The sequence below is a fragment of the Drosophila yakuba genome, chromosome 3R, assembly GCF_016746365.2.
Source record: "Drosophila yakuba strain Tai18E2 chromosome 3R, Prin_Dyak_Tai18E2_2.1, whole genome shotgun sequence".
NCBI lineage: Eukaryota > Metazoa > Arthropoda > Insecta > Diptera > Drosophilidae > Drosophila > Drosophila yakuba.
Window position 1 is genome coordinate 25,492,188 of NC_052530.2, and position 24,808 is coordinate 25,516,995.

Here is a 24,808-nt window from a genome sequence, read left to right on the forward strand (position 1 = left end):
TAAATAAAATTGTCTAGAGAGCCAACTAAAGCCAGCCTATCAGTAGATAAAAATGCGATCAGATTCGGAATTCCAAAAAGTAAGAAAAAGTAAACAATCAGATTAATTCAATGTACCCATACCACCTAGTCAGCCAAAGGTAAGTTTTACGATCTAATCTATTGTCGATAACTCGACCACCATGGGACCTATAAAAGACACTGTTGGCGTACTGAATAGCCATCAGTTGTGGGCTCTACTACAATATGAAGACTTTCCTGATTTTGGCAATCTTTGCTCTAGCCGGTAAGGACAGAAACATATTCAGACACCCTTGGAAATGTCATATAGCAATGTCATATGCTTCTTTTAACAGCTTCGGCATTTGCTCTGGAGGAATCCGAGCGCATCAACGGGGAGAACGGCTGGTACGTTCCCCAGCAGGATGGCTCTCTCGAGTGGGTGGACATGGATGTGGCTGAGGAGTGGATGGAGGCCCAGGAGAAGCTTGAGGGTCGTGGTTTGACCACCGTTCCCGTGAACTTCTACCTGTTCACGCCCCAGAACCCCAAAAGCAGCAAGCACATCTACGCCACCACCAAGTCCATTTCCAAGTCCAACTTCAACCCTGCTCATCCCACCCGTTTCGTAATCCACGGCTGGACCCAGAGCTACTTGAACAGCATGAACTCGGACATCCGCAAGGCCTTCCTCTCCAAGGGAGACTACAACGTGATCATCGTCGACTGGGCCCGTGCCCGTTCCGTGGACTACGCCACCTCCGTCATGGCCGTTGCCGCCACCGGTAAGAAGGTTGCCAACATGATCAACTTCCTGAAGGACAACCACGGTCTGAACCTGAACGATGTGTACATAATTGGTCACAGCCTGGGCGCCCATGTGGCTGGATATGCCGGCAAGAACACCGACGGCCAGGTGCACACCATTGTGGGTCTGGACCCTGCCCTGCCCCTCTTCAGCTACAACAAGCCCAACAAGCGTCTGAACGCCGATGATGCCTGGTATGTGGAGTCCATCCAGACCAATGGCGGCAACCTGGGATTCCTGAAGCCCATCGGCAAGGGAGCTTTCTACCCCAACGGAGGAAAGACCCAGCCCGGCTGCGGATTGGATGTGACTGGCGCCTGCTCCCACGGACGCTCCACCACCTACTATGCTGAGGCCGTCAGCCAGGACAACTTCGGAACCATGAAGTGCGGAGACTACGAGGAAGCCGTTTCGAAGGAGTGCGGAAGCACCTACTCCAGCGTACGCATGGGAGCTGATACCAACGCCTACATGGTTGATGGCGACTTCTATGTGCCCGTGAACAGCAAGGCTCCCTTCGGCATGATTAACTAATGGCTGTACAATAAAAACGATGCTTAAAAATATTTCCAGTTCTTTTAAAATTCATAAGAATTAAAATTCTAACAGAGTGAGAAAATACCCTGAAGTATAAAGTATAATTTCACTATGCACCCCAAACTATAACCAGAAACATCTCTGCCAGTTTCGTCAAAGAGTTTTCGCACTTTGTATGACATGTTTGTAATTATAATTAATGAGCGAATGGCAAGCGCAATTTTGTTAGCGGCAAAGTCAACTGCCACATCTATTTGTATAATATGATAGTAGAAGGCACCACCCACAAGACATCACACACAAATATTTGAATAACGACCTGGTTGCCGGAGGTGGTCTGTGTGTCCTTGTGGCCCAATTAGCTCTCAAGCATGTCAAGTATTCGATAATGAGTATGTGCACCTGGTGAGTTGGAGGTTGAAGTTTCACGCTTTCTACTTGAGATTCATTCATTTAATCGTCAGATAGGATATTTTTGGACCAAGCTCTTGAGTCCCAACAGTCTGATAAGGAGTTTTTTAAACCCGACGGAAAGAGTGCAACCATATGTTCCACCTTAATTCCTTTTATATATGAATGGGCTAGTTTGGTGTTTTAATTCCGCATCAAAGTTCAGGGATTTGTGGCCTAAAGTAACCTTAAAACAGGACGTGTAGAGTATTTTAAGCATAGCTTTGTTTGGTTTCCACACAACTTTGGGTGACATAACCACCCAGGTAAGCTAATATTAGTCGCACGAATGTTTAGTAAGGATAGGTCGGACTATTTGCGAGCTGTTTTTATTTAATTTGCTTAACCAAACGACAAAACCCATATATCATCATGTGAACCAGCGCCACGTGATATACGATACTCTTCGGCATGCAAAATATTCAAAATGCTCATTGAATCTGTCTATAATGAACTATAATGAAGTTAAAAGTCGTGGGTGGTCTGCGGCTTGTGTTCATGTTCATATTCGCGTTATTAATAGGATTAATTTCTCAATAAGCGATGATTAAGTGGAAACGGCATAAAAAAGTGCCTGAAAGTATGCCGTTATTTCTGAACAAATTTTAAAGTTGTAACTTCCGGTTAAGCGGCTCCATTGTAAAAACGCACTTCCTGTTTACTGCAGCAGAAAAATATGATTTTTACTTGAAGAAAGTTTTGCTTGTTATTTTCTTGATTTAATGCCCCAGCTCAACACATTCATTGAGTAGTTTATAGCACAGATTACAAACCACCAGCTGACCAAGATAACAGAAGTCGAGCAAAACAAGAATGCACTGGAGTGTTAAATTAAATGCCCATTTAATTATACCCACAATTACGTCCACTTAGCCCGACTTACAGGAGATTAAGTTGCTTGAGGGCGCCAACCATTGTAATCGATAGCTGATAGCGGAGGTAACTGCTTGCTGCTATTCATGACTCGTGTGCGGATTGGAATTTTTCGCCCACACACACAAATTTCCATAAGCAACAACGCCCAACAATCAAAGAATCAGTTTGCAAATCGACCACGAATGGCGCAATTGAAAAGCCAATCAGCAGATAATGGAGCCATCAGATTTGGAGTTCTTAAAAAAAAAAAACACGTGTAGTATGGCTGGCAATCATATTAATTTAAATGTACCTAAACCTCCCAGGCAGCCAAATTAATGCCAAGCGATTTAATCATTCCGTGATAAGTTGGCCCACTGGGGACGTATAAAAGCAATGGTTTTCGGGCGGAACTACCATCAGTTGTGGGCTCTACTACGTTATGAAGACATTCCTGATTCTGGCATTCTTTGCTCTGGCCGGTAAGACATAAGAACTAAAATTCCAAAAGAATTCTATTCAAATCCTATTCCTATTCCTTTCAGCTTCGGCGATTCCGATCAAGGAATCTGAGCGCGTCCATGGGGAGAACGGCTGGTACGTTCCCCAGGAGGATGGCACTTCCGAGTGGGTGGACATGGATGTAGCCGAACAGTGGATGGAAGCCCAAGAGCTGCTGGAAGGCCGTGGCTTGACCACTGTTCCCGTGAAGTTCTATCTGTACACTTCGTCTAACCCCACCAAGGGCACAAAGATTACCACCACCACCAAGTCCATTGATGGCTCCCACTTCAACGCCGCCCACCCAACTCGCTTTGTGATCCACGGCTGGACCCAGAGCTACAGCTCCAGCATGAACAAGGACATCCGCAGTGCCTGGCTCTCCCGAGGAGACTACAACGTGATCATCGTCGACTGGGGCCGTGCCCGCTCCATAGACTACGCCACCTCCGTCATGGCTGTCGGCGCCACCGGCAAGAAGGTTGCCAAGATGATCAACTTTCTGAAGGACAACCATGGTCTCAATCTGAACGATGTGTACATAATTGGTCACAGCCTGGGCGCCCATGTGGCTGGATATGCCGGCAAGAACACCGACGGCCAGGTGCACACCATTGTGGGTCTGGACCCTGCCCTGCCCCTCTTCAGCTACAACAAGCCCAACAAGCGTCTGAACGCCGATGATGCCTGGTATGTGGAGTCCATCCAGACCAATGGCGGCAACCTGGGATTCCTGAAGCCCATCGGCAAGGGAGCTTTCTACCCCAACGGCGGAAAGACCCAGCCCGGCTGTGGAATGGACCTGACTGGTTCCTGCTCCCACGGACGCTCCACCACCTACTATGCCGAGGCCGTCTCCGAGGACAACTTTGGCTCCATTAAGTGCGGAGACTATGAGGAAGCCGTGGCCAAGGAGTGCGGAAGCACCTACTCCAGCGTTCGCATGGGAGCCGATACCAACGCCTACATGGTCGATGGTGACTTCTATGTGCCCGTGAACAGCAAGGCTCCCTTCGGCATGATTAACTGATAGAAATATAATAAACTACAAAATAGCTAAGAAACCGTTGTGTTCTTTAATCAAACATTCTGTATTTTTCTCGTTATCGAAAACCCACTCTCGGTTTTATTACTAATAGGCAATAATTGTTTTTTATGGGCATTATAAAACTTAAGCATAAAAATATATTTTCCACTACATACCACTAAATTCGATTGATTTCCGATTGATATCTGGATTTTAGGAACGTAATAAGGCGACAAAAATTACCTTTGCTTCTTCAATGAACTTCCTTGTCGGACGCAGTCGACCATAAACCATTGCATTGCTTACCAACCACTTTGTTTTATTGACATTTATGGTTGCACTTGACCATTATTTGGATTACCTTGAGTTCTTAAGTCATTGGTTAACAATGGTTTTCTTGATGGAAGAAACAATTGAATTAAGGAACCGTAATCATCCTTTATACGTTATTAGAGTAAAGTCCGTATAATCCGTTCCTATAAAATATGCAAATACGAATAGATTAATATCAAGGTTAGGGTTGTGACCCTGAACCTTATCTTTGTGTTGATGCAAGCTGAAAAGCTCTACCGTATTAGGTTTTTCCCTTATCAGCTTCGCTGGAGAAAACGATACGCTATCAAAGTACGACGTTCAAATCGTTTGTATCGGCCCTATCTTAGTATTCAGAAGCTGTCAAAGCCTCAAGTGCTTACTGACATTTAACGGTGATTACGGTCATTATTTCAAGACTATAAAAAGCGAGAAATGAATGCTTTCTCTATCACAATTAGTTTGAGACCCCCAACATGAAGGTGTTTCTTGTACTTGCCGCTTTACTGGCAGCAGGTAAGTTGTCCTTCATATTTGCAATAGAGACATTTAATACATAAACTATTTTCAATAGTGAGTGCCCTGCCCATTGAGGAGCGCGTCAATGGAGAAAATGGCTGGTTCATCCCCAAGCTTGATGGAAGCTTCGAGTGGATGGACATGCAGGATGCCGAGGATCTGATGGCCAACGGAGCCCAGATGGAGGGCCGCATCAGCACCAACGCCGTGAACTTCTACCTATACACCAAGTCCAACCCCACCGCTGGCAAGGAGATCAAGGCCAAGTCCGGCTCCGTCGAGGATTCCCACTTCAACAAGGATCATGGCACCCGGTTCGTCATCCACGGCTGGACCCAGAAGTACACCGACGACATGAACACCCGCATCACCAAGGCCTGGTTGTCCAAGGGCGACTACAACGTTATCGTCGTTGACTGGGCCCGTGCCCGATCCGTGGACTACGCCTCCTCCGTCCTGGCTGTTCCTGGAGCCGGTGGCAAGGTTGGTGAGATGATCAAGTACCTGCACGACAGCCACGGCTTGGACTACGATAGTCTGGAGGTGATCGGCCACAGCCTGGGAGCTCATGTTGCCGGATACGCCGGAAAGACGGTCGGAGACCAGCGTGTCCACACCATTGTCGGTCTGGATCCTGCCCTGCCCCTCTTCAGCTACGATAAGCCCAGCAAGCGTCTGTCCACCGATGATGCCCACTACGTAGAGTCCATCCAGACCAACGGCGGCAAGCTGGGATTCCTGAAGCCCATCGGCAAGGGAGCCTTCTACCCCAACGGAGGCAAGAGCCAGCCCGGATGCGGACTGGACGCCACCGGTTCCTGCTCCCACGGACGCTCCGTGCTCTACTACGCCGAGGCCGTCACCGAGGACAACTTTGGATCCATTAAGTGCCATGACTACGAGGACGCCGTGGCCAAGAACTGCGGTAGCACCTACTCCAGCGTTCGCATGGGAGCCATTACCAACGCCTACATGGTCGATGGTGACTTCTATGTCCCTGTGAACAGCGAGGCTCCGTTCGGCAAGATCGAGTAGAACCGTGCCCTGAATAAAGAACATTACTGAAGCGCCGAAAAATGTAATCTTTTTTTTATTTATTTATGACTATTTTAGGATTTTAAGAGCGCATATAATTATTATGGAAATCGATAATGGCTAGCACTTGCATTTAAAAAAAGTTCATTTATATTTCAATTACTAATTAACTTAATCCGTTTTAAAGTATACAGCGCATTCCGAAAGTATTTATGATTTGCTCGTAGAGTCGTATTTTTCTAGCGCCTAAATTATACTCAGCAACACCAATTGATATGGAGGACCTACCACCGCTCACGAAAGTACTTATAACTGAAGTACACTGGGATTTTCGAAGCACTTGAAATCAATCGAGAAATTCTTGTTCTGACTCGCAATAGATTAAATGGATGACATAGATTACAAATATTTATATATAAATAGGATTACAAATACAATCATTAAAAACGAATAAATGCCCGCAAATGATAAGATTATCTTATAATACTATCCTGATCTTGTATGAGCTGGCTTCTGATAACTTACAGCCTATATAAGCTCTGGTAAAATGGTTGAGTACGTTAGATTCAGCAAAGATATCAATATGAGAGTGCTCATAGCTCTAGCGGCTTTGTTGGTAGCAGGTGAGTTATAGAAAGTATTGTTGCTATACAGTGGTCACATTTCTTGGTTTTCAGTTAGTGCTCTTCCCATTGAAGAGCGTGTCAGTGGAGAAAATGGGTGGTTTGTGCCCCAGAAAGATGGCAGTTTTGAGTGGATGGACATACAGGACGCCGAGGAGCTCCTGGATAGCAATACTCTCATCGAAGGACGTGCCAATGACGTGTCCTTCTACCTGTACACCAAACATAACCCAACCACTGGCAAGGAAATCAGGGCTGATGCTTCCTCAATAGAAGACTCTCACTTCGATAAGAACCAGGGCACCCGATTCGTAATCCATGGATGGGGTGGACGCTACACCGATAGCATGAACGTCAAGATCACCAGAGCCTGGCTTTCGAAAGGAGACTACAACGTGATCGTAGTTAACTGGGATCGTGCCCAGTCCGTGGACTATATCTCATCGGTGCGAGCTGTGCCTGGAGCTGGAGCCAAAGTGGGAGAAATGATTGAGTATCTGCACGAACACCATCATATGTCCCTGGAGAGCCTGGAAGTTATCGGACACAGTTTGGGTGCCCATGTGGCTGGCTTTGCTGGAAAGCAGGTGGGAGGCAAGAGAGTCCACACGATTGTCGGTCTGGATCCTGCCATGCCCCTGTTTGCCTACGACAAGCCGGACAAGCGACTGTCCACCGAAGATGCCTTCTATGTGGAGTCCATCCAGACCAATGGCGGTGAGAAGGGCTTCCTGAAACCCATTGGCAAAGGCACCTTCTATCCGAATGGAGGTAGAAATCAACCAGGCTGCGGTACAGACATCGGAGGAACCTGCGCCCACGGACGATCCGTCACCTACTACGTGGAGGCTGTCACGGAGGATAACTTCGGAACCATTAAGTGCCACGACTACCAGGCTGCGTTGGCCAACGAGTGCGGAAGCACCTACAGTGGAGTTCGCATGGGAGCTGTTACCAACGCCTACATGGTCGAGGGCGTCTTCTATGTCCCTGTGAACAGCCAGGCCCCCTTCGGCAAAATCGAATAGAGGGGCAACTTTTATTTTCATCATCTTATCAAAATTCAAAAATGAATACTCCAATAAAGATAGTCATTCTTTGATTTGAAGTATACTAGGATTTAAAACCACTTTAAAAAGTTGCATTATAAAACGAATACTTTATAGATAGCGTGGAAAGTCATATATTAGATAGATGCAACACAGGCAACTTGTTAATGTCATTAGCATACTATCAGTTGATATCATTACCATGTATATAACACTTTCATGATAACAGTCGTTTCCTGATCTCAAGTAGATTGTCTATTGATAAGTTACAGGCTATAAAAACGGTTGTAATGAACCTTAAGCACACTACATTTCATGGAGATACCAGAATGAGGGAGGTATTTTTTCTAGCAGCATTATTTGTAGCGGGTAAGTTATAATTGTTTTTTAGAACCCTTTTTCATTTAAATCATAATTTCCTGGTTCTTAGGCTTTGCGCTTCCTATTGAAGAGCGTGTCAATGGCGAAAATGGATGGTATGTGCCCCAGGAGGATGGCACCTTTGAGTGGATGGACAAAAAGGAAGCTCTAACCCTGTTAGAGAACAATTCCCCTATTGAATACCGCTCCAATGAAGTATCCTTCTATCTTTATACTAAACAAAACCCAACGGAAGGCCAAGAAATTACTGCCGATGCTTCTTCAATTGTTGCCTCTCATTTCAACAAGGATCATGGAACTCGTTTTGTTATACATGGATGGAAGGGAAAGTACACCGATAGTATGAATGTCGATATAACCAATGCTTGGCTGTCGAAGGGAGACTTTAACGTGATCGTTGTGAACTGGGATCGATCCCAATCCGTGGACTATGCCATGTCCGTACGTGGTGTTCCTGAAGCTGGAACCAAAGTGGGAGAGATGATCCAGTACATGCACGAAAATCACGATATGTCACTTCAAACCCTTAAGGTGATTGGTCACAGTTTGGGTGCCCATGTGGCTGGCTATGCTGGAAAGCAAGTTGGCCAAAAGAGAGTCCATACCATTGTGGGTCTGGATCCTGCCCTGCCGCTGTTCAGCTACGATACCCCTGATAAACGTCTATCCAGCGAAGATGCCTTCTATGTGGAGTCCATCCAGACCAATGGTGGTGTCAAGGGATTCGTGAAGCCCATTGGCAAAGCCACGTTCTATGTGAGTGGCGGAAGGAAACAGCCGGGATGTGGAGTGGACCTTGCAGGAACGTGTTCCCATGCACGATCCGTTCTCTACTACGCCGAGGCCGTCACCGAGAACAGTTTTGGTGCCATCCAGTGCCAGGACTACCAAGCTGCTCTGGACAACGAGTGTGGCAGCACCTTCAGCAGCGTCCGCATGGCAGAGGATTCGAATGCTGACAATGTGAAGGGCCACTTCTATGTGCCCGTAAACAGTGAGGCTCCATTCGGGCAAGCTGAATAGAAATCAATAAAGAGTAAATAACAATAAACTGCGCTCCCAAAAATGAGGTGGTCTATTTTTGCCAGTCTATCTGCATCTTGATAGGGCTCTCATGGGGTTCTAATCACTGTCAAATCGCCAAGTGCTTTGTCGCACGTCAGTGGATAAGGATGGGTTCAGCAATCCACTATGGAATTGGAGTCGCCATTCATGAAGGGCTCCATTATGCAAGTCACGTTGTCTTCAGATATTCTGCAATTTTAATCAAATCGTTTTGCTGGGGGTACTTGGCTTTCATTGATAGGAAAGCACATAAACTAAATAATCAAGGTGATATATACATATATTGTGTATTGCATTGTTTATGTTAAGTTCAAAGTAAGCTTCTTATCTCAGCAATTAAAATATTTATATAATATTAAAATAACTTTCTAGCACTGACAAGGCACATTTCTTTGATAAACGATTCACTGATTTCAGCATTGAAATGCTTTGCGATTAGTTTTATATTTAAATTGGCGACCAGCTGCCAAAAAATATTGATTAGAATTGACAAAGTGGCCACAAGCAAGCAACTGATAGTAAAAGCAACTAAAGGCATACCTTTGCCAGAAAATACAACGCTATACAATAACACCCGTAAAGTGGTAGCAAAAACCATTATCATTGACTTCTGCGTGAAATGAATAAGATTAATATCTTATTTAAATATAATTTTCAGAGTAGTGTTAATTAAAATTGACAGAAAGATAGTGTATCTCCTCTATACAAAGATGATAATAGCACTGATCGAATTGTACGTCAACCATTGTTGGCTATCTGAAACGTGAACTACTTCATAGGGACACGCGGCCAGAAAAAATCAATTCAATCAAATTATATTCAAGATGGACATTCGAACGAAGAATAGATTGCCGAAACACATGTTCCACTCTTATCGAAACGGTCGATGGTCCGAGTGGCCAATCCAGTGGCCTATCTTAAGTGGTATGCTTCAACTTGTCTGTGATTTGATCGACTGATCGGACCCACCATCCATATAAAGTAGCAACCACGCCACCCACTGTTGTTAGTTGAAGTTGACTTTGCCGCAATGATGAAACTGTTCTTGGCCTTGGCCCTTTGTGTCCTGGCGGGTAAGCACGAGAAGGTTCCACATTTAGTACCTTATCGTCCTTATTAAATTATGTGTACTTATTTCGCATCTTCAGCTAATGCCGTGGAGGTTCGTGTGAACGGTGAGAACGGATGGTATGTGCCCCAGGCTGATGGCACCATGGAGTGGATGGACCGCGAGTTCGCCGAGGCCTACTTGGAGACCAAGAACCGCATGGAGGGACGCAACGTCCTGAACCCCGTCACCTTCTATCTGTACACCAACTCGAACCGCAACTCTCCCCAGGAGATCAAGGCTACGTCAGCATCGATCTCTGGCTCTCACTTCAACCCCAACCACCCCACCCGCTTCACCATCCACGGATGGTCCTCCAGCAAGGATGAGTTCATCAACTACGGAGTCCGCGATGCCTGGTTCACCCACGGCGACATGAACATGATTGCCGTTGACTGGGGACGTGCCCGTTCCGTGGACTACGCCTCCTCCGTTCTGGCTGTTCCCGGAGTCGGTGAGCAGGTGGCTACCCTCATCAACTTCATGCGCAACAACCACGGCCTGAACCTGGACAACACCATGGTGATTGGTCACAGCCTGGGCGCCCATGTCTCTGGCTATGCCGGCAAGAATGTGAAGAACGGCCAGCTCCACACCATCATTGGTCTGGACCCCGCCCTGCCCCTCTTCAGCTACGATTCCCCCAACAAGCGCCTGAGTTCCACCGATGCCTACTACGTGGAGTCCATCCAGACCAACGGCGGAACCCTGGGATTCCTGAAGCCCATCGGCAAGGGAGCCTTCTACCCCAACGGAGGAAAGAGCCAGCCCGGATGCGGTGTTGATCTGACCGGATCCTGCGCCCACAGCCGCTCGGTGATCTACTATGCCGAGTCCGTGACCGAGAACAACTTCCCCACCATGCGTTGCGGCGACTACGAGGAGGCTGTGGCCAAGGGATGCGGTAGCTCCTACAGCTCCGTCCGCATGGGTGCCACCACCAACGCCTACATGGTGGCCGGAGATTACTATGTTCCCGTCCGTAGCGATGCTCCCTACGGAATGGGCAACTAAGTCCAGTCTTTAATCTAATAAATTGAGTGAAAGCTCTGTGAGCGAAAGCAATCCGTTGTGAGCTTTATTTTATTGATATTCCGGGTTACCATTGTGGAGCGCAAGTTTGGGGACTAACTAGATTTTCTTTTTTCTAACGACTTAAAGCTTTTCAATATGAAAGTTATTTATAGAATTAAAGTTCGGATTATCTTTTTAGCGGTTGCGATTTCTGCCAAGTTATTTCATAGATAGTTTAGTAATTTCGTTGACTAATACAATTATTTAATAATCGAAAAGTTTTTTGACACTTGATATGATATTACTTTTGAAATATCCTCTAAAATTGGTGATCCCATATTGGGTTTCCAAGAATTGCGTCAAGTGCTAGTAACGTATTTTTTCCGGGGTACTAGAATCTTACTGATTAAACTTGATCTAATCACTTCGCTGTTGTTGCGCAGATTTGGTTCTCATTCAACTTTTGCAGACTGAAGGTATAAATACCACCACCAGGAACAACTAATAAACCATTCTAAATATTCACTTCAACGATGAGATTGTGCCTTCTTGTGCTGGGCTGCGTGATTGCTGGTAAAGACTTTGCACATTCACAGTTTTTGGTAACCTAGCATGAATTGAATTTAGCCAGCGCCTGGCCGGTCGACCAACATTCGGTTCGAGTTCATGGCATCAATGGATGGTTTGTCCCTCAAAGGGAAGGCGGCCTAAGGTGGATTGGCAAGGCTGAGGCGGAGCGCCAATTGGAATACTACGAGGCTCAGGAGGCGTTGGAGGGTCGTCTGTCCACCAACACGGTTAATTTCTACCTTTACACGCAGCAGAATCCTACCGATGGACAGCAGATCAAGGCTACCCAGTCCTCCATCGATGCCTCTAACTTTAATCCCGAAAATCCAACTAGGTGAGCATGCCAGCGATCAATTTATACTTAAACTAACTGCAATGGCTCTATAGAATTACCATTCACGGTTGGAACTCCAATTACAAGGATGGGGTAAACACCAGGGTAGCCAATGCCTGGTTCCAGTATGGAGACTACAACATGATTGCAGTAGACTGGTTGCGTGGACGTTCCTTGGAGTACGCTACCTCTGTGGCCGGAGCCCCGGGAGCTGGCAAGAAGATTGCCGCACTTGTGGATTTCCTTGTGGAAGGATACGGCATGCGCCTGGATACTCTGGAAATTGTGGGCTTCAGTTTGGGCGCCCACGTTGCGGGATACACCGCCAAGCAGGTGGCCTCTGGCAAGGTGGGAAAAGTCGTGGGCTTGGATCCGGCTTCTCCCCTCATCAGTTACTCTAAGACTGCAAAGCGTCTGTCCAGCGATGATGCCGTTTATGTGGAGTCAATCCAGACAAACGGTGCAGTTTTGGGCTTTAGCCAGCCAATTGGAAAAGCTGCCTTCTACATGAACGGAGGCAAATCGCAGCCAGGTTGTGGTATCGATATCACCGGCAGTTGCTCACACACCAAAGCAGTTCTTTATTACGTGGAGGCGCTGCTGTGGAACAACTTTCCTTCAAAGCAGTGTGAAACCTACAAGGACGCCAACAAGAACACCTGTGCCGATACATACAGTTCAGTCTTGATGGGTGCTACTATAAATTTCTTTGTCGCAGAGGGTATCTTCTATGTGCCGGTAAACAAGGATTCCCCCTACGGATTTGGAGAGGTGAACGGTGGCGGAGAGGTTACAACAGCTGCTCCTGCAGTGACTACTACTGTTGATGGTGAAGATGAATCGACGACCGAGGTCTCCACATCAACGACAACGGATGATCCTGAGGAGACGACAACCAAAGAACCCGAAGAGAACTCCACAACAACCGATTCTTCCGAAGACTCCTCTTCTACAACCGAAAAGCCCGAAGACTCCTCTACTACAACCGAAGAAGCAGAAGATTCAACTACGGAAGCCCCAGAAGAAGATAATACGACCACTACTCCCAAAGATGAAGAAGTAGAATCGACAACTGAAGGGCCCGAAGAGGAGTCTACAACTACTAAGGCTCCCGAGGACCCCGAAGAAACCACTACTACACCTGATGAAATTGAGGATACGACTACTGAGGAAGTAATTGAGGACACGACCACTGCAGCTCCCGAAGATGATGATACCACTCTTCCTTCAGACGATTCGACCACAGAGGAGCCCGAAAAGTCATCTACTTCACCCAATAATAATGAGGACTCAACAACTGAGGAGCCCGAAGAGACCTCTACTTCACCCAATGATAATGAGGATTCAACAACTGAGGAGCCCGAAGAAGTTTCGACTACTCCCAAGGAATCCGAGGAGTCGACCACTACAACCCCTGAAGATAATAATACTACGTCTGCTCCTGGAGACGGCGAAGACGATGACACTACCCCAGCTCCCGGAGACGGCGAAGAGGAATCAACCACAGAGGACCCCGAAGAAAACTCCACTACTCCCGATGAAACCGAGGATTCAACAACCGACGAGCCCGAAGAAGAGACTACAACGACCAAGAAACCCGTGGAACCTTCTACTACAACCGAAGAACCTGAGGAGTCCACTACCGAAGTTTCCGAGGATACTACAACAGAAGCACCCGATGATAATACTCCCTTAACAGAAAATCCTGAGGAGACGTCTACAACAACCGCAGAACAGGAAGTATCGACTACCGGTGAACCGGATGTTGATAGTACTGTTGAACCAGAAGGTGACCAATCGACAACTGAAGACCTAGAGGAAGTATCCACAACAGATGTTCCCACGGAGCTTCCGGCGGCCCCAACAACGATTCCCACTGAGCTTCCTTGGACGACAACCACAGTTCCCAATGAGATTCCTTCGACAACTGGTGTTCCCCCTGAAGTTCCCATCACCACCCTGGCTCCGGAACTTCCCATCACCACGCTGTCTCCAGAAGTTCCACCACCGAAAGATGGAAGCACCAAGAACATCTTCATTTTTAACGTGTTTTTGGTAAATGTAAAGATAGAAAACAAAAATTAAAGATAAGACAATGCTTCTTACATAGTTTCTCGCCCATTTGGCGAAGAAAAAATATAAATTAAATTCAAATAATAATGCAGGTCGCTTTTAAAAGTTTTAGCTAATTCGTTTTTCTCTGTTTAACTGCGAGAATAATTTACGTTGCTTCGGAATGACTCACAATTAATAGTGACAGGGCTTCTAAATCCATGTTATATGTCAAGTTTATCAGCTCGAACACTTGATTATTCCTGAGACAGAACGTGCTGATTAGTATATTCAAGTTCTTTTATCGCATTACCGCCAGTCACAGCTGCTTTCGATGGCGGCAATAAAAAACTTTCCAAAAAGTCCAAGTTACCAAATGGCTACTTCCCAATTAGCTTGATTTATATACTTGGAACTTATCATGCCTGCATATTTATTATTCATGCGAAATCAATCGACTACATTATATGACAAAATCAGTTTGGTAAAGTCGCTACCCTGATTAAAGCAATTACTTTCTTTTCTTTTGTTTTGTTTTTAGATTTAAATATGTTTGTCTTATCGTATAAAAATACATCAAGAATATAATCGATTGCACATTATTATTCGAAATACTTGTATTCTGTCCTCACACAGATTTCATCCACATCAAGAAGACAATCTTTCAGAGGCACATTAAAATAGCTTCCAAACGGACATTGCAGATTGGCGACCTGACCTCCAATGCACTGCCTGTATCCAGCACAGTTGTAGGGATCCTCTTCAAGTGCTCCTTCGTCGCAAATTTGTATGTTTGTGACGCAAATTCCTCTCCTGTCCAGCAAGCACATCTTCAATTGCAGATCGTAGTAGAAGCCATCTGGACAAAGTTCCACAATCAGTTCACCATTATAACATTTGAGGTATCCTGCGCAGTTATTAGGATCTAATTTGACCTGTCCTTCTGTGCATTTTGCAAGTGGATCAACACACACCCCATTGATGTCCAGGATGCAGGACTCATCGGGTTTAGTCATCGGCGGACCAGTGTCATTGTGAAGCACCTCAACTGGGCTATGATCCTCTTCCGTCATTGCACACACTTTATGCACATCATAGAGGCAATCTCTTTCTGCCACATTGAAGTATTGTCCAATGGGACATTTCAGATTTTGCACAGAACCGCGAATGCATTGTCTGTAACCAGCGCAATTATTGGGATCTTCTTCGCGGACTCCTTCTATGCAAAATTTGATATTAGTGACACAAGTAGCTCGCATATCGACTATACATTTGCTCGTTGTGGCATCATAAAAGAAGCCACTGGGACACATTTCCTCCTTCAGTTCTCCATCGACACACTTCAGGAATCCTGCACAGTTGTTTGGATCTAACCTAAGCTGACCATCCCTGCATTTGGCAAACGGGTCAATTGTAGTGGTGAAATTTGGAGTTGACTCAGTAGTAGTGTGCAAGTCGACAACAGTTGTTTTATTAGATTTTAAACAGACCTCATCCACATCAATGAAGCAATCTCTTTGGGTTATATTGAAGTATTTGCCGAAATCACACTTAAGGTTCTTAGCCTCACCTCCAAAGCATTCTATGTAACCAGCGCAATCCTGGGGATCAACCTCTCGTATCCCTTCGGTTAACGATTTATTATTATAGACACAAGTGACGGAATTGTTTTCCAGATTGTAGGTTGTATCTAAAGTTGTGAACTGCAGATCTAGATCAGTTGTTTGCCAATCGGAAGTAGAACTATCTGTGCCTAGAGGCACATCGTTTGTAGTGCTTTCTGTATTTGGATTCCAATCTGTATATCCTTTAAAATCAGCAATTGAACTATCTGTATATAAATCCGAAGTTGTGCTATCCGTACTAGTACTTTCCTGCGAATCACTAATAGTACTCTCAGAATACGAAAGCTTTTCTAAATCCATGTCATATTCAACTCTTGATCTAACGCAGACTTCATCCACATCAATGAGGCACTCTCCTTGGGTCACATTGAAATATTTTCCAAATGCGCACTTGAGCGATTCAATCTTACCTCGAATACATTGAGTGTATCTAGCGCAATCTTTCGGATCTTCTTCTACAATTCCTTCAATGCAAGTACTAGTACTTCTTACACATTGTCCACTGTTCACTAAACAGGTTTCTGAAATGGAATCGTAGTATGTCCTATCGGGACACTCCTCCTCCACAAATTTTCCATCGATGCATTTGAGGTATCCTGCACAATTGTTGATATCTCGTTGCTTCTTACCTTCTGTGCAGCTTGTGGATTGCCCCACACAAGATCCATTCAAGTCAAAAATACAGGAGTCTTGGGATGTAAGTTCTAGCAGAGCAGAATCAGTAGATTGGGATTCAGCATCAGTACTCTCGGTTTGTTGATCTGAATAATCATTAGTACTTTCAGTATATTGATTATGTTTCAAAGTGGTGAACTGCAAATCTAGATCAGTTGTTTGCCAATCGGAAGGAGGACTCTCAGTGGTTGGAGGAACATCGTTTGTAGTACTTTCCGTACTCGGATTCGAATCTGTATATCCTTTGAAATCAACAGTAGAACTTTCGTTATCAAAATCCACAATTGTGCTATCCGAGTTCACACAAGATCCATTCAAGTCAAAGATACAGGAGGAGTCTTGGAATGTACGCTCTTGCCGAGAAGAATCAGTAGATTGAAAATCAGGATTAATACTCTCGGTTTGCTGATCTGAATTGGCCGTAGTACTTTCAGTAAATTCATGATGTTCTATATTACTATAAGTTTCTTTCCCTGATTTGTAACACACTTCATACAAATCGGTGAGGCATTCTCCCTGCGTCCCATTGAAATATTTACCAGAATCGCACCTAAGACTTTGGACCTCACCTCGAATGCATTGTGTGTAAGCAGCGCAATCCTTGGGATCCTTTTCGCGCAGTCCTTCGACACAAAGTTGTCTGATTGTAACACAAACACCCTCAGTATCCACGGAACAGGTTTCCAGCCTGAAGTCGTAGTAGCTTCCACTTGGACAATTCTCCTCCACAAACTCTCCATTGATGCATTTCAGATATCCGGCACAGTTATTAGGATCTATTTCTAGTCGTCCTTCGGTGCACTTAGCTGGTGGATCCACACACACTCCATTTAAATCAACAGTGCAAGTTTTATATGTGGGCTCAAAGTATGTGCCACTGGGACATGTTTTAGTTTCTAGTTTTCCATTTTCGCAATTGAAGTAACCAGCGCAGTTAGTTGGATCCACCTGAACTTCTCCATCTGTACACTCATTTGAGGAGGACGAACACACACCATTCTCATCCACCTGGCAGAGTTTGAATATGGGCTCAAAGTAGCTACCAACAGGACACTTCAACTTCACAAGAACGCCATTCAAGCACTCCAGATAGCCGGCACAATCCTCGGAGTCCACTTTTAGTTCTCCCTCCAAACAAATTTCTCGTTGAGATGCACAGTTTCCAGTTCGAGAAAGGCGGCAGTTTTTCGATATTACATTGAAGTAACTCCCAGTAGGACATCTTTGCTTTACCAGATCTCCACGAATACACTTAACGTAGGACAGACAATCATTCAGATCCTCAAAGATTTCTCCATCGAAACATAATCTTCGCGATGTAGGGCACACACCAAACTCATCCACCACGCAGATTTCATTACTCGCTTCAAAATAACTTCCATTGGCACAATTTATGTGTACAGTTTCATCGTCGATACACTGAAAATAACTGGCACAGTCATCCGTGTCCGCAGCTACTGAACCCTCGGTACATTTTACAGAGTCCTTAATAATGGATCCAAAGGATGGACGCATCAGACATATCCATGCCAAAACACAGAACTCTAAATTAGGATGAAGTTTCTTTTTTAAATTATTTTTATCTTCATTGGTTGGCTCACCTTTGTAATACTTCCGACCTACTTGCAACTCCATTTCCTTATATTCCTACAATGAGAGTTGCCCAATGCAACTCCAGCTTTTATATTGCAGCTCCATTAGCACTAGTGTAACGATTGATAAGATAGAGTGATGACTTTATCTCAAAGAACTTACATATGTTCCTTTATAAGTGGCAAATAGAAAATATGTGAGAAAAACCACTGACAAGTGACTCAGCAAAGGTAAAATTTTTAGAGCTTAAATAATCATTGACAAACAACAATGGTGTCATGTAAGTCTGCAATAAAGGGGACAAATTGAGAGGATTTCTCACAAGACAACCCGAATCACAAGAATGTTTTCATCAAATAACCTGTGTTACTCTCGGTTGAATTCACACTTTGTGCCAAGTGATTTGCATATTTTCATCACTTACTTTTATCCCCTTGTTCAAGCGGAGGCTTCCAACTAAATTTCTGCACATCCCAATGACGGCAAACTATTGAATTTACATAAGAAAAGTGTCCTGCATCATTTGTTGCTTTTTGAGAGAGGCTAAATGGCATGCCCAAAACTATTTCATTCTCCGAAAAGGTTAATTGGCAGCTGGGCAGAAATTATTTACAAACTTCGAGAATGGCTTAGCAAATAGTTATTTCATTTTCAACGCCATTAAAATTTACGTATGTTGTTGAAAGGACAATCATTTGGTGGTTGCCTTTTGGATAAGGTAATGCCTGTTTTTAGTGACTTATATGCCAAAAAACCTAATGGTCACTTTCAACTACCTAATGATAGCAGTCCTTGGGTAAAAGTGGCTGTAAGTGGATGTGGACTAGTGTGACATCTAAAAAACTTCAGCAAAATTAGAAGCTCAGGGAAGTTAATGCTTGTTTTTTATTTTGTCAGCCATATTGAAGCTTAAAAAGTCAGCAAGTTTATTGTTTTTTTTCCTGGGGCAAAACAATTGCATTTAAATTGAACCCTAACTCCCGAAAAATTGACAAATTCCACTTTGGTAGGTTCGAAATGATTGAATTCCTGTGATTGAAAATGGCAGACTGTAAACAAATCGCAGAATGACTTGAAACTTTTTGTCAGTCAAACAAATTTCTTTGCTCAGGCAAGAGCAAACTTCTAGGAAAAGAATTTTCAATAATAAAAGCCGGGTTGGCCGAGTGCATCTTGCAGATGGCATTATTCAGAAAGCCGTTTGAGATAAGCTCACAAACTTATTATCCCTCCTAAAATACAATTTTCAGTTTTTTATACACACAGTCAGTAAACTGTTTAAAAGTTTTGCCTTTGTGTTTGTGCATGTTTTCAGTGTAAACAAATTGACCTTGTTTGCTGCAATATTGTTTCTTTGGTTATCTTACTATATTTTAAGTGCTTTAAAGAAAAAACAAGTCCTAGTAAATAAAACAGACAAATAAAACAGGGAAGCCACTTGAGAAGACTGCTTCCTCATTTAACTTGGTTGAAAATGCTGTTTATTGTTTGCAAACGAAAATATCCAAATATTTTTTATTCAAGTTTTATTATTGCTTTTTGCAATATGTGTCTTATTTGCCAAAAACAATTTATTTACGATATCAAATAACATCAATTGAAGACAAAATTAAAATCCAAAGCGAGCTTCGAAAAAATTCAGCTGAAATGCATAAAATAAGGAGAAAACAAATCGAATGTCTGGCACTGGCTGAATTAGTATTTATGATGCTTTTTGGAGTGATGGACAAATTATGCTTCTATCGTTATTCGAGTATATAAAAATATATGCCTCAAAACGGAAAAGGTTTTCCGAAATAATAAACCAGAATCACAACATGCCGGCAAGCAAACAGTAAAAACAATGCCATATTGCGTTAAATGCAAAATAAAAGCGGAGTCGGTAAATAGGATAAACAAAGGCTCAAGTGATATAACCGTTTTGGTAACACAAGTCCACTAAAGCTGAAAGGCCTTAAAGAAGCCCCCAGTAAAATCCTAGAATTTAATAACAATGTAGGTATTCATGTGCAACAATGGCAGCGCACAAGGACATAGTTGCTGAAAAGGACAAAGCCCTAAAACTGCTACAAATTGGGATCATCCTGCATAATTTACAATTAGTCCGGCCAAGCATGGCTGTCGACAAAAGCAAAATGGATGGAAAACTTAGGAGATAAGACCTGCTTAAGTCCAGTTCATGCAACGCTTACAAGGACACCAGCGACAACGTTGCGTATGTGTTATGTTATTTATGTGCAACTAAACTTGTGCAGCTGCAACACAAGAAAGTGCTGATTGATGGTGGAAGTGAAGTGAAGCTGATGGTTCCGGAAGGAATAAGTATAATGCAATACAAAATTTGTAAAGGGATTTTATCTTGATCAGTTAATTTGATGAGTTAAAGTGAATGACTTAAAGGAGCTACCAAAATTGTAATAAATTGACATTAGCAGGAAGGTTGGTCTGAAACACGTCCGTGAATTATAGTCATGTGTCCGAAGTTAATCCCAACCAGAACCGAATGTCCGAACAGATGTGTGAAACTCAGCCAAATGCTAACGAGCGGAAACAACAAGCCATTTGCCGGCGGAGAGGACAAGCTGATTAGCAGGTAAACAAAGCTCATTACAACTCACCTGGTGCAGTGCGTCGGATGAGACGGGAGCCACCCAGGAGGGGAATGCCAATGTCAATGTCAATGCCAATGCCAGTTGTAATGACCTGAAACAATGGCCCACAATTTCACTTGCACTCACTCACTTGCCGTATTGCGTATACGCAATGCTGGACGCGTGATTTTAATCGCAGTTCATTAAATCTTTATTTTTTACTGATTGTGCTTACGCTGCTTATTGCCACTCACTAAATTGAATGAAATGGGTGTTTTTGTTTTTAATGGGCTTATAAGTTTGAATACGAAAACCGCTAATAAGTCGCGGAACAACCGACAAAAAGTGAAGGTACACGCCCACCAACGATGCGACTCGCGCGAGCACAAAAAGCGAACTGAATGTGCAGCCGGATTTTTCATCCGGACTGACTGATCAACCGGCCACGAAACTCGGGCACGAACCACTTGGCAGCTCCTCGTACTCCTTTTCCCGGCATTTCCATCCACATGTTGCCGCATCGCTTTGCGCAGGCACCAAAAAACCCACAGCCAACTGTTGGATTTGGCGGGAAATCCTGGCAACATGTTGCTGCAACCACAACCATCCAAACACTTTGCCATTTGGGCCATTACTTTATGATTGGTATCTGGGCACAGCAATGAGGAAAGCCCTCGAAATTGGGCCTACCGCAGAAATTAACAAAACGTAACGCAATTAAGCAGGCTGTAAATTCGCCAAGTTCACGTCTTCACTCAGGGTCAATTATTATAAAAGCCTGCATGAGCCATCATTAAATCACTGAAATGCGAAATCCAATGATGTTCCACTGCGTTTTGTCCGAATTAAATGGACCATTAACTGTGCTTAAAGAAGGTGTATACAACTTTTGAGGAATATTCCATACTATAACCACTTTTGGGATTTTTTTATAAATTCGATATTTATTATCTACTCTTTATTAAAACAAATGTAACAAGTTATACAAACGAACAAACAACGAGATGTGCATGTGGGAAGTTTTGGCACGTGTGCATGTGTGAATTGGGAACTGGGGATTGGGTAGAGGTGCATCCAATGGACATTAGACTATGACAAACTGTGAAATTGGCTAAGGCATCACTATCTCAGAGCCGGGACCTTCACTTCAGCTTCTTCAGGAAGTAGCGGTTAGGAGGACCGTAGCTGGTGGCAGGCACATGGGAGGGAGCCAGTCGCTGCTCGGGCTGCTCCTCCACCACGATGGGCGCCATCGAAGGCTCCTCGATGGCCAGGGCGGCGGGAGCGGTGGCAGGGGGCAGGTACTGGTTGGCAGGAGCGGACAAGGTGGTCTGGACCTCCTCACCAGTGTAGGCAGCGGCAGTGGGTGGTCCGTAGACCGCAGAGGGAATGGCTGGCTGCTCGACTTCCGGCTCGGGAGCGGGAGCCAAGGTGGTGGGTGGCAGGACATCGGCGACCTCAGCCAATGGAGCGAAATCCTCGGCGGTGGCCTGACGGGGTTCCATCTCTGCAGGTGGGGGTCCGTAGACGGGGGCCTCCTCCTTCTTAGTCTTGTACTTGATGAAGTAAACCTCTGGCTTCGATGGCTTGGTGGGTGGTGGCGTCGGGATCACGATGTCCTGCTCCTGCTCGGGCTTCTTGTGCAGCACATAGATCAGAGTCTTCTCCTCGTTCTGGGGTGGTGGTGGCACCACTGGCTGACGGATGGCCGGAGCAGATGGCGCCTTGATGAACACGATCTTGTAGTGCTTCTGCTTGGGTCCCTGCTGGTGGTGAACGCGGGTCTGGATGGCATCCTCCTCCTCGAAGTCCTTGGGCGGCACATGGACGTAGATGTGCTTGTGCACCTTGGTCTCCTGGGGCCCGTTGTTGTAGCCACTGGCATGCTGGACTCCAGACAGACGGTGGGCCATGTTGTAGCTGTCATCGTAGGCATTCAGGGGCTCAGCGGCGGCGGCAGTGGGAGCCACTTGCTCGATGGCATTCAGCTGCATTTGGGGTGGCAAGTAGGTCTGCTGGGGCGCTGCGAAGTTGGCGAACGACTGCTCCTGGGGCAGTGGCTGGTAGATCTGCGGGGGCACGGGGTGAGCTGTCCAAAAAAAGGAAGATACAGGGATTATAATATGGTTAGAAAACCCTTTTAAAGTTGAAAATAAATATTTTGATTTACGATTTTAACACTACAAAAAATAAAGTTCTTTATAAACTTATTGGAATCAAAGAACTGTAGAAAAATTATTCTTTCAATATATATAATGATATTTAAAGCTGATATCTATCTGAATTTTTTGAATTCATCCTCTCGCCACTTACCATTGAGTGGCAAAGCCCGCTGGCTCTGCTGCTGAGGTAATCCGTGGTAGGCGTACGGGGATGGGGGCTCAGGACGACCCAAAGTGGTGGCCACCAGGGAGGCCACACACACAACGAACAGCGACGAGACACGCATATTGCTTCTGGTAATCGGAAATCCTTTGCTGCTTAGTAAGCCCGTAATCCTTTGGCTCGATGAAATGCTTCGATGGAGAAGCACGATGCTCGACTGATGCTGACTTGGCCAACGCGGTCCCAATTTATATGATTCGATGTCTGCAGCGCCGAGTGCTCAAAATCTCATTACAAAAGGTAAATGAAATAAACGAAAAAAATAAATTTAATTAAGCATCAAAAGAGACGCGAAGAGCGTCGGATGAACCAAAAGCGAGTAGATGGCGGCACAGAGCGATGATACGGATACGGATGCAGAGAGAAGTCGGCGACACGTGTCTTTTGGGCTCACAAGCGAGAAACTGGAGCAAACCCGGCTGCAAATCGAATCTCCCAGGAGGGGGCAACCCCAATAGTCCACATTCAACGCCCTGGGCCAACGCGAAAAATGTTTGCCCAAATCGTTATGTGTAACACTCTCCGCTGAGTATCTCGTATCTTGTATCTTGTAGCTCGTATCTCATATCGCGCATCTAGCATCTGAAAGATGCAGCAGCCGCAACCTTCGGCCAAGTGCGCCAAGTGTTATTTTCACAATTGGAGCGCACTTAAATCGCTGGCTTGAAATCGAAATCGAAAGTGACCCACGATTACACACTCGACCGAGTCCCATTGATGAACTTCATTCATGTGACGCCTCGAGGAACTTGTTTGTCCAGTTTGTATCTCCTCGCCAGCCGGGTCAAGTGATTCCCCGGCAATCCAGTCAAGGGATAATCCATTTTGTCACATAATAAGCAGGGAATCTAAATTAATAATAGAAAATGTCAAAACAAAATGTTCTGCTGGGACATTAAACCAAGTTGTGGGTAGTCGTTAACTGTCATAATATACAAGTGTACAATTTTAAAATAAAATTTTAAATAAATTATGCTTTAAGCTCTATGATAAAATTTAATTATTTCTACTCATTCTTTAGTATCATTTATCTTCAATGTTTTCTTACAACATATGAAATCAACAATAGTTTCTATAAAATAACCGCGTCATTGCTTACAATACAATGCATTTTAACCCATTCTTAAGCCCTAACAAATTCCTTCATAAAGCTATAAATACACCCAGTCATCAGACCAAAATAACACAATAACGAAGGGCTTTTCAAGGCCAGCTTCAAATTTCCCCCAAACTGTCAACCGTTGACGGCGTACACTTTCAACACCTACGACAACAATTACGAAACAATCGTAACAAAATCAAAATCAAAATCAATTTTCAAATTGAAGCCAAACATTAAACGTCAAAAACGAAATCGAAACAATAAGTAATAAAACAAAACAGCAGCTACCCAAATCAAGTGAAAAGCGAGCGGCGTTTAATTGGATTTGGTGCACACAGCCATTGGATCGAAAGCAAATAGACCCCCAATACCCAGGGCCCAATACCCAATGTCCAGTAACCAGCTGAATCGAGACACTTGTCCACTTGCTGTCCACACACAGCAATCATTAATCGTAATTGCAGCCGACGCATCTCGGCGCAGCGAGGTGGAGAAATGTCGAGTGCTGTACGGACACATGTAGCTTATGGCCATAACTACATCCACATGGCTATAAGGCGGCACAAGAAGCTGGGGGGCGTACGTAATGGCAACAGGG

The 24,808-nt window shown here is 44.6% G+C and overlaps 9 protein-coding genes across 12 annotated transcripts in view; 6 read left to right on the forward strand and 3 right to left on the reverse strand.

Moving 5' to 3' along the window:
• Positions 1 to 21,115, reverse strand: part of LOC6538319 (RYamide receptor) — a 58,588-nt gene extending 37,473 nt beyond the window's left edge. For both annotated transcript variants that reach the window (XM_039376281.2, XM_039376279.2), the window contains exon 1: positions 20,751 to 21,115. The gene's annotated coding sequence lies outside the window, so the exon portion shown is untranslated. The remainder of the gene's footprint in view (positions 1 to 20,750) is intronic.
• LOC6538320 (phospholipase A1) lies at positions 207 to 1,373 on the forward strand. The gene is made up of 2 exons (XM_002098811.3): positions 207 to 285; positions 356 to 1,373. The coding sequence occupies exons 1-2, from the start codon at positions 246 to 248 to the stop codon at positions 1,339 to 1,341; spliced, it is 1,026 nt and encodes a 341-aa protein (XP_002098847.1). The 5' UTR covers positions 207 to 245; the 3' UTR covers positions 1,342 to 1,373.
• Positions 3,049 to 4,235, forward strand: LOC6538321 (phospholipase A1). The gene is made up of 2 exons (XM_002098812.3): positions 3,049 to 3,131; positions 3,195 to 4,235. The coding sequence occupies exons 1-2, from the start codon at positions 3,092 to 3,094 to the stop codon at positions 4,178 to 4,180; spliced, it is 1,026 nt and encodes a 341-aa protein (XP_002098848.1). The 5' UTR covers positions 3,049 to 3,091; the 3' UTR covers positions 4,181 to 4,235.
• On the forward strand, positions 4,925 to 11,334 carry LOC6538322 (phospholipase A1 VesT1.02). 3 transcript variants are annotated; one of them, XM_039376284.1, is made up of 3 exons: positions 4,931 to 5,005; positions 5,064 to 5,786; positions 11,027 to 11,334. In XM_039376284.1, exons 1-3 carry the CDS (start codon positions 4,966 to 4,968, stop codon positions 11,281 to 11,283), a joined length of 1,020 nt encoding a protein of 339 aa, XP_039232218.1. In that variant the 5' UTR covers positions 4,931 to 4,965; the 3' UTR covers positions 11,284 to 11,334. The 3 variants fall into 3 exon arrangements, with proteins under 3 accessions (XP_002098849.1, XP_039232218.1, XP_002098852.1); XM_002098813.4 differs by lacking the exon at positions 11,027 to 11,334 and having other exon boundaries at positions 4,925 to 5,005; positions 5,064 to 6,085; XM_002098816.3 differs by lacking the exons at positions 4,931 to 5,005; positions 5,064 to 5,786 and adding an exon at positions 10,149 to 10,234 and having other exon boundaries at positions 10,310 to 11,334.
• Positions 6,596 to 7,795, forward strand: LOC6538323 (phospholipase A1 VesT1.02). Its single transcript, XM_002098814.3, has 2 exons — positions 6,596 to 6,666; positions 6,721 to 7,795. The coding sequence occupies exons 1-2, from the start codon at positions 6,627 to 6,629 to the stop codon at positions 7,692 to 7,694; spliced, it is 1,014 nt and encodes a 337-aa protein (XP_002098850.2). The 5' UTR covers positions 6,596 to 6,626; the 3' UTR covers positions 7,695 to 7,795.
• Positions 7,994 to 9,162, forward strand: LOC6538324 (phospholipase A1 2). Its single transcript, XM_002098815.3, has 2 exons — positions 7,994 to 8,084; positions 8,146 to 9,162. The coding sequence occupies exons 1-2, from the start codon at positions 8,006 to 8,008 to the stop codon at positions 9,117 to 9,119; spliced, it is 1,053 nt and encodes a 350-aa protein (XP_002098851.2). The 5' UTR covers positions 7,994 to 8,005; the 3' UTR covers positions 9,120 to 9,162.
• On the forward strand, positions 11,748 to 14,371 carry LOC6538326 (mucin-5AC). The gene is made up of 3 exons (XM_002098817.3): positions 11,748 to 11,856; positions 11,911 to 12,187; positions 12,241 to 14,371. Exons 1-3 carry the CDS (start codon positions 11,817 to 11,819, stop codon positions 14,270 to 14,272), a joined length of 2,349 nt encoding a protein of 782 aa, XP_002098853.2. The 5' UTR covers positions 11,748 to 11,816; the 3' UTR covers positions 14,273 to 14,371.
• Positions 14,656 to 18,208, reverse strand: LOC6538327. Its single transcript, XM_002098818.3, has 2 exons — positions 18,141 to 18,208; positions 14,656 to 18,083 (listed from the first exon to the last, which is right to left on the reverse strand). Exons 1-2 carry the CDS (start codon positions 18,172 to 18,174, stop codon positions 14,842 to 14,844), a joined length of 3,276 nt encoding a protein of 1,091 aa, XP_002098854.2. The 5' UTR covers positions 18,175 to 18,208; the 3' UTR covers positions 14,656 to 14,841.
• Positions 21,116 to 21,670: 555 nt separating the features above from the next.
• LOC6538328 (extensin) lies at positions 21,671 to 24,066 on the reverse strand. Its single transcript, XM_002098819.4, has 2 exons — positions 23,037 to 24,066; positions 21,671 to 22,812 (listed from the first exon to the last, which is right to left on the reverse strand). Exons 1-2 carry the CDS (start codon positions 23,170 to 23,172, stop codon positions 21,866 to 21,868), a joined length of 1,083 nt encoding a protein of 360 aa, XP_002098855.1. The 5' UTR covers positions 23,173 to 24,066; the 3' UTR covers positions 21,671 to 21,865.
• Between the last annotated feature and the right edge of the window lie 742 nt (positions 24,067 to 24,808).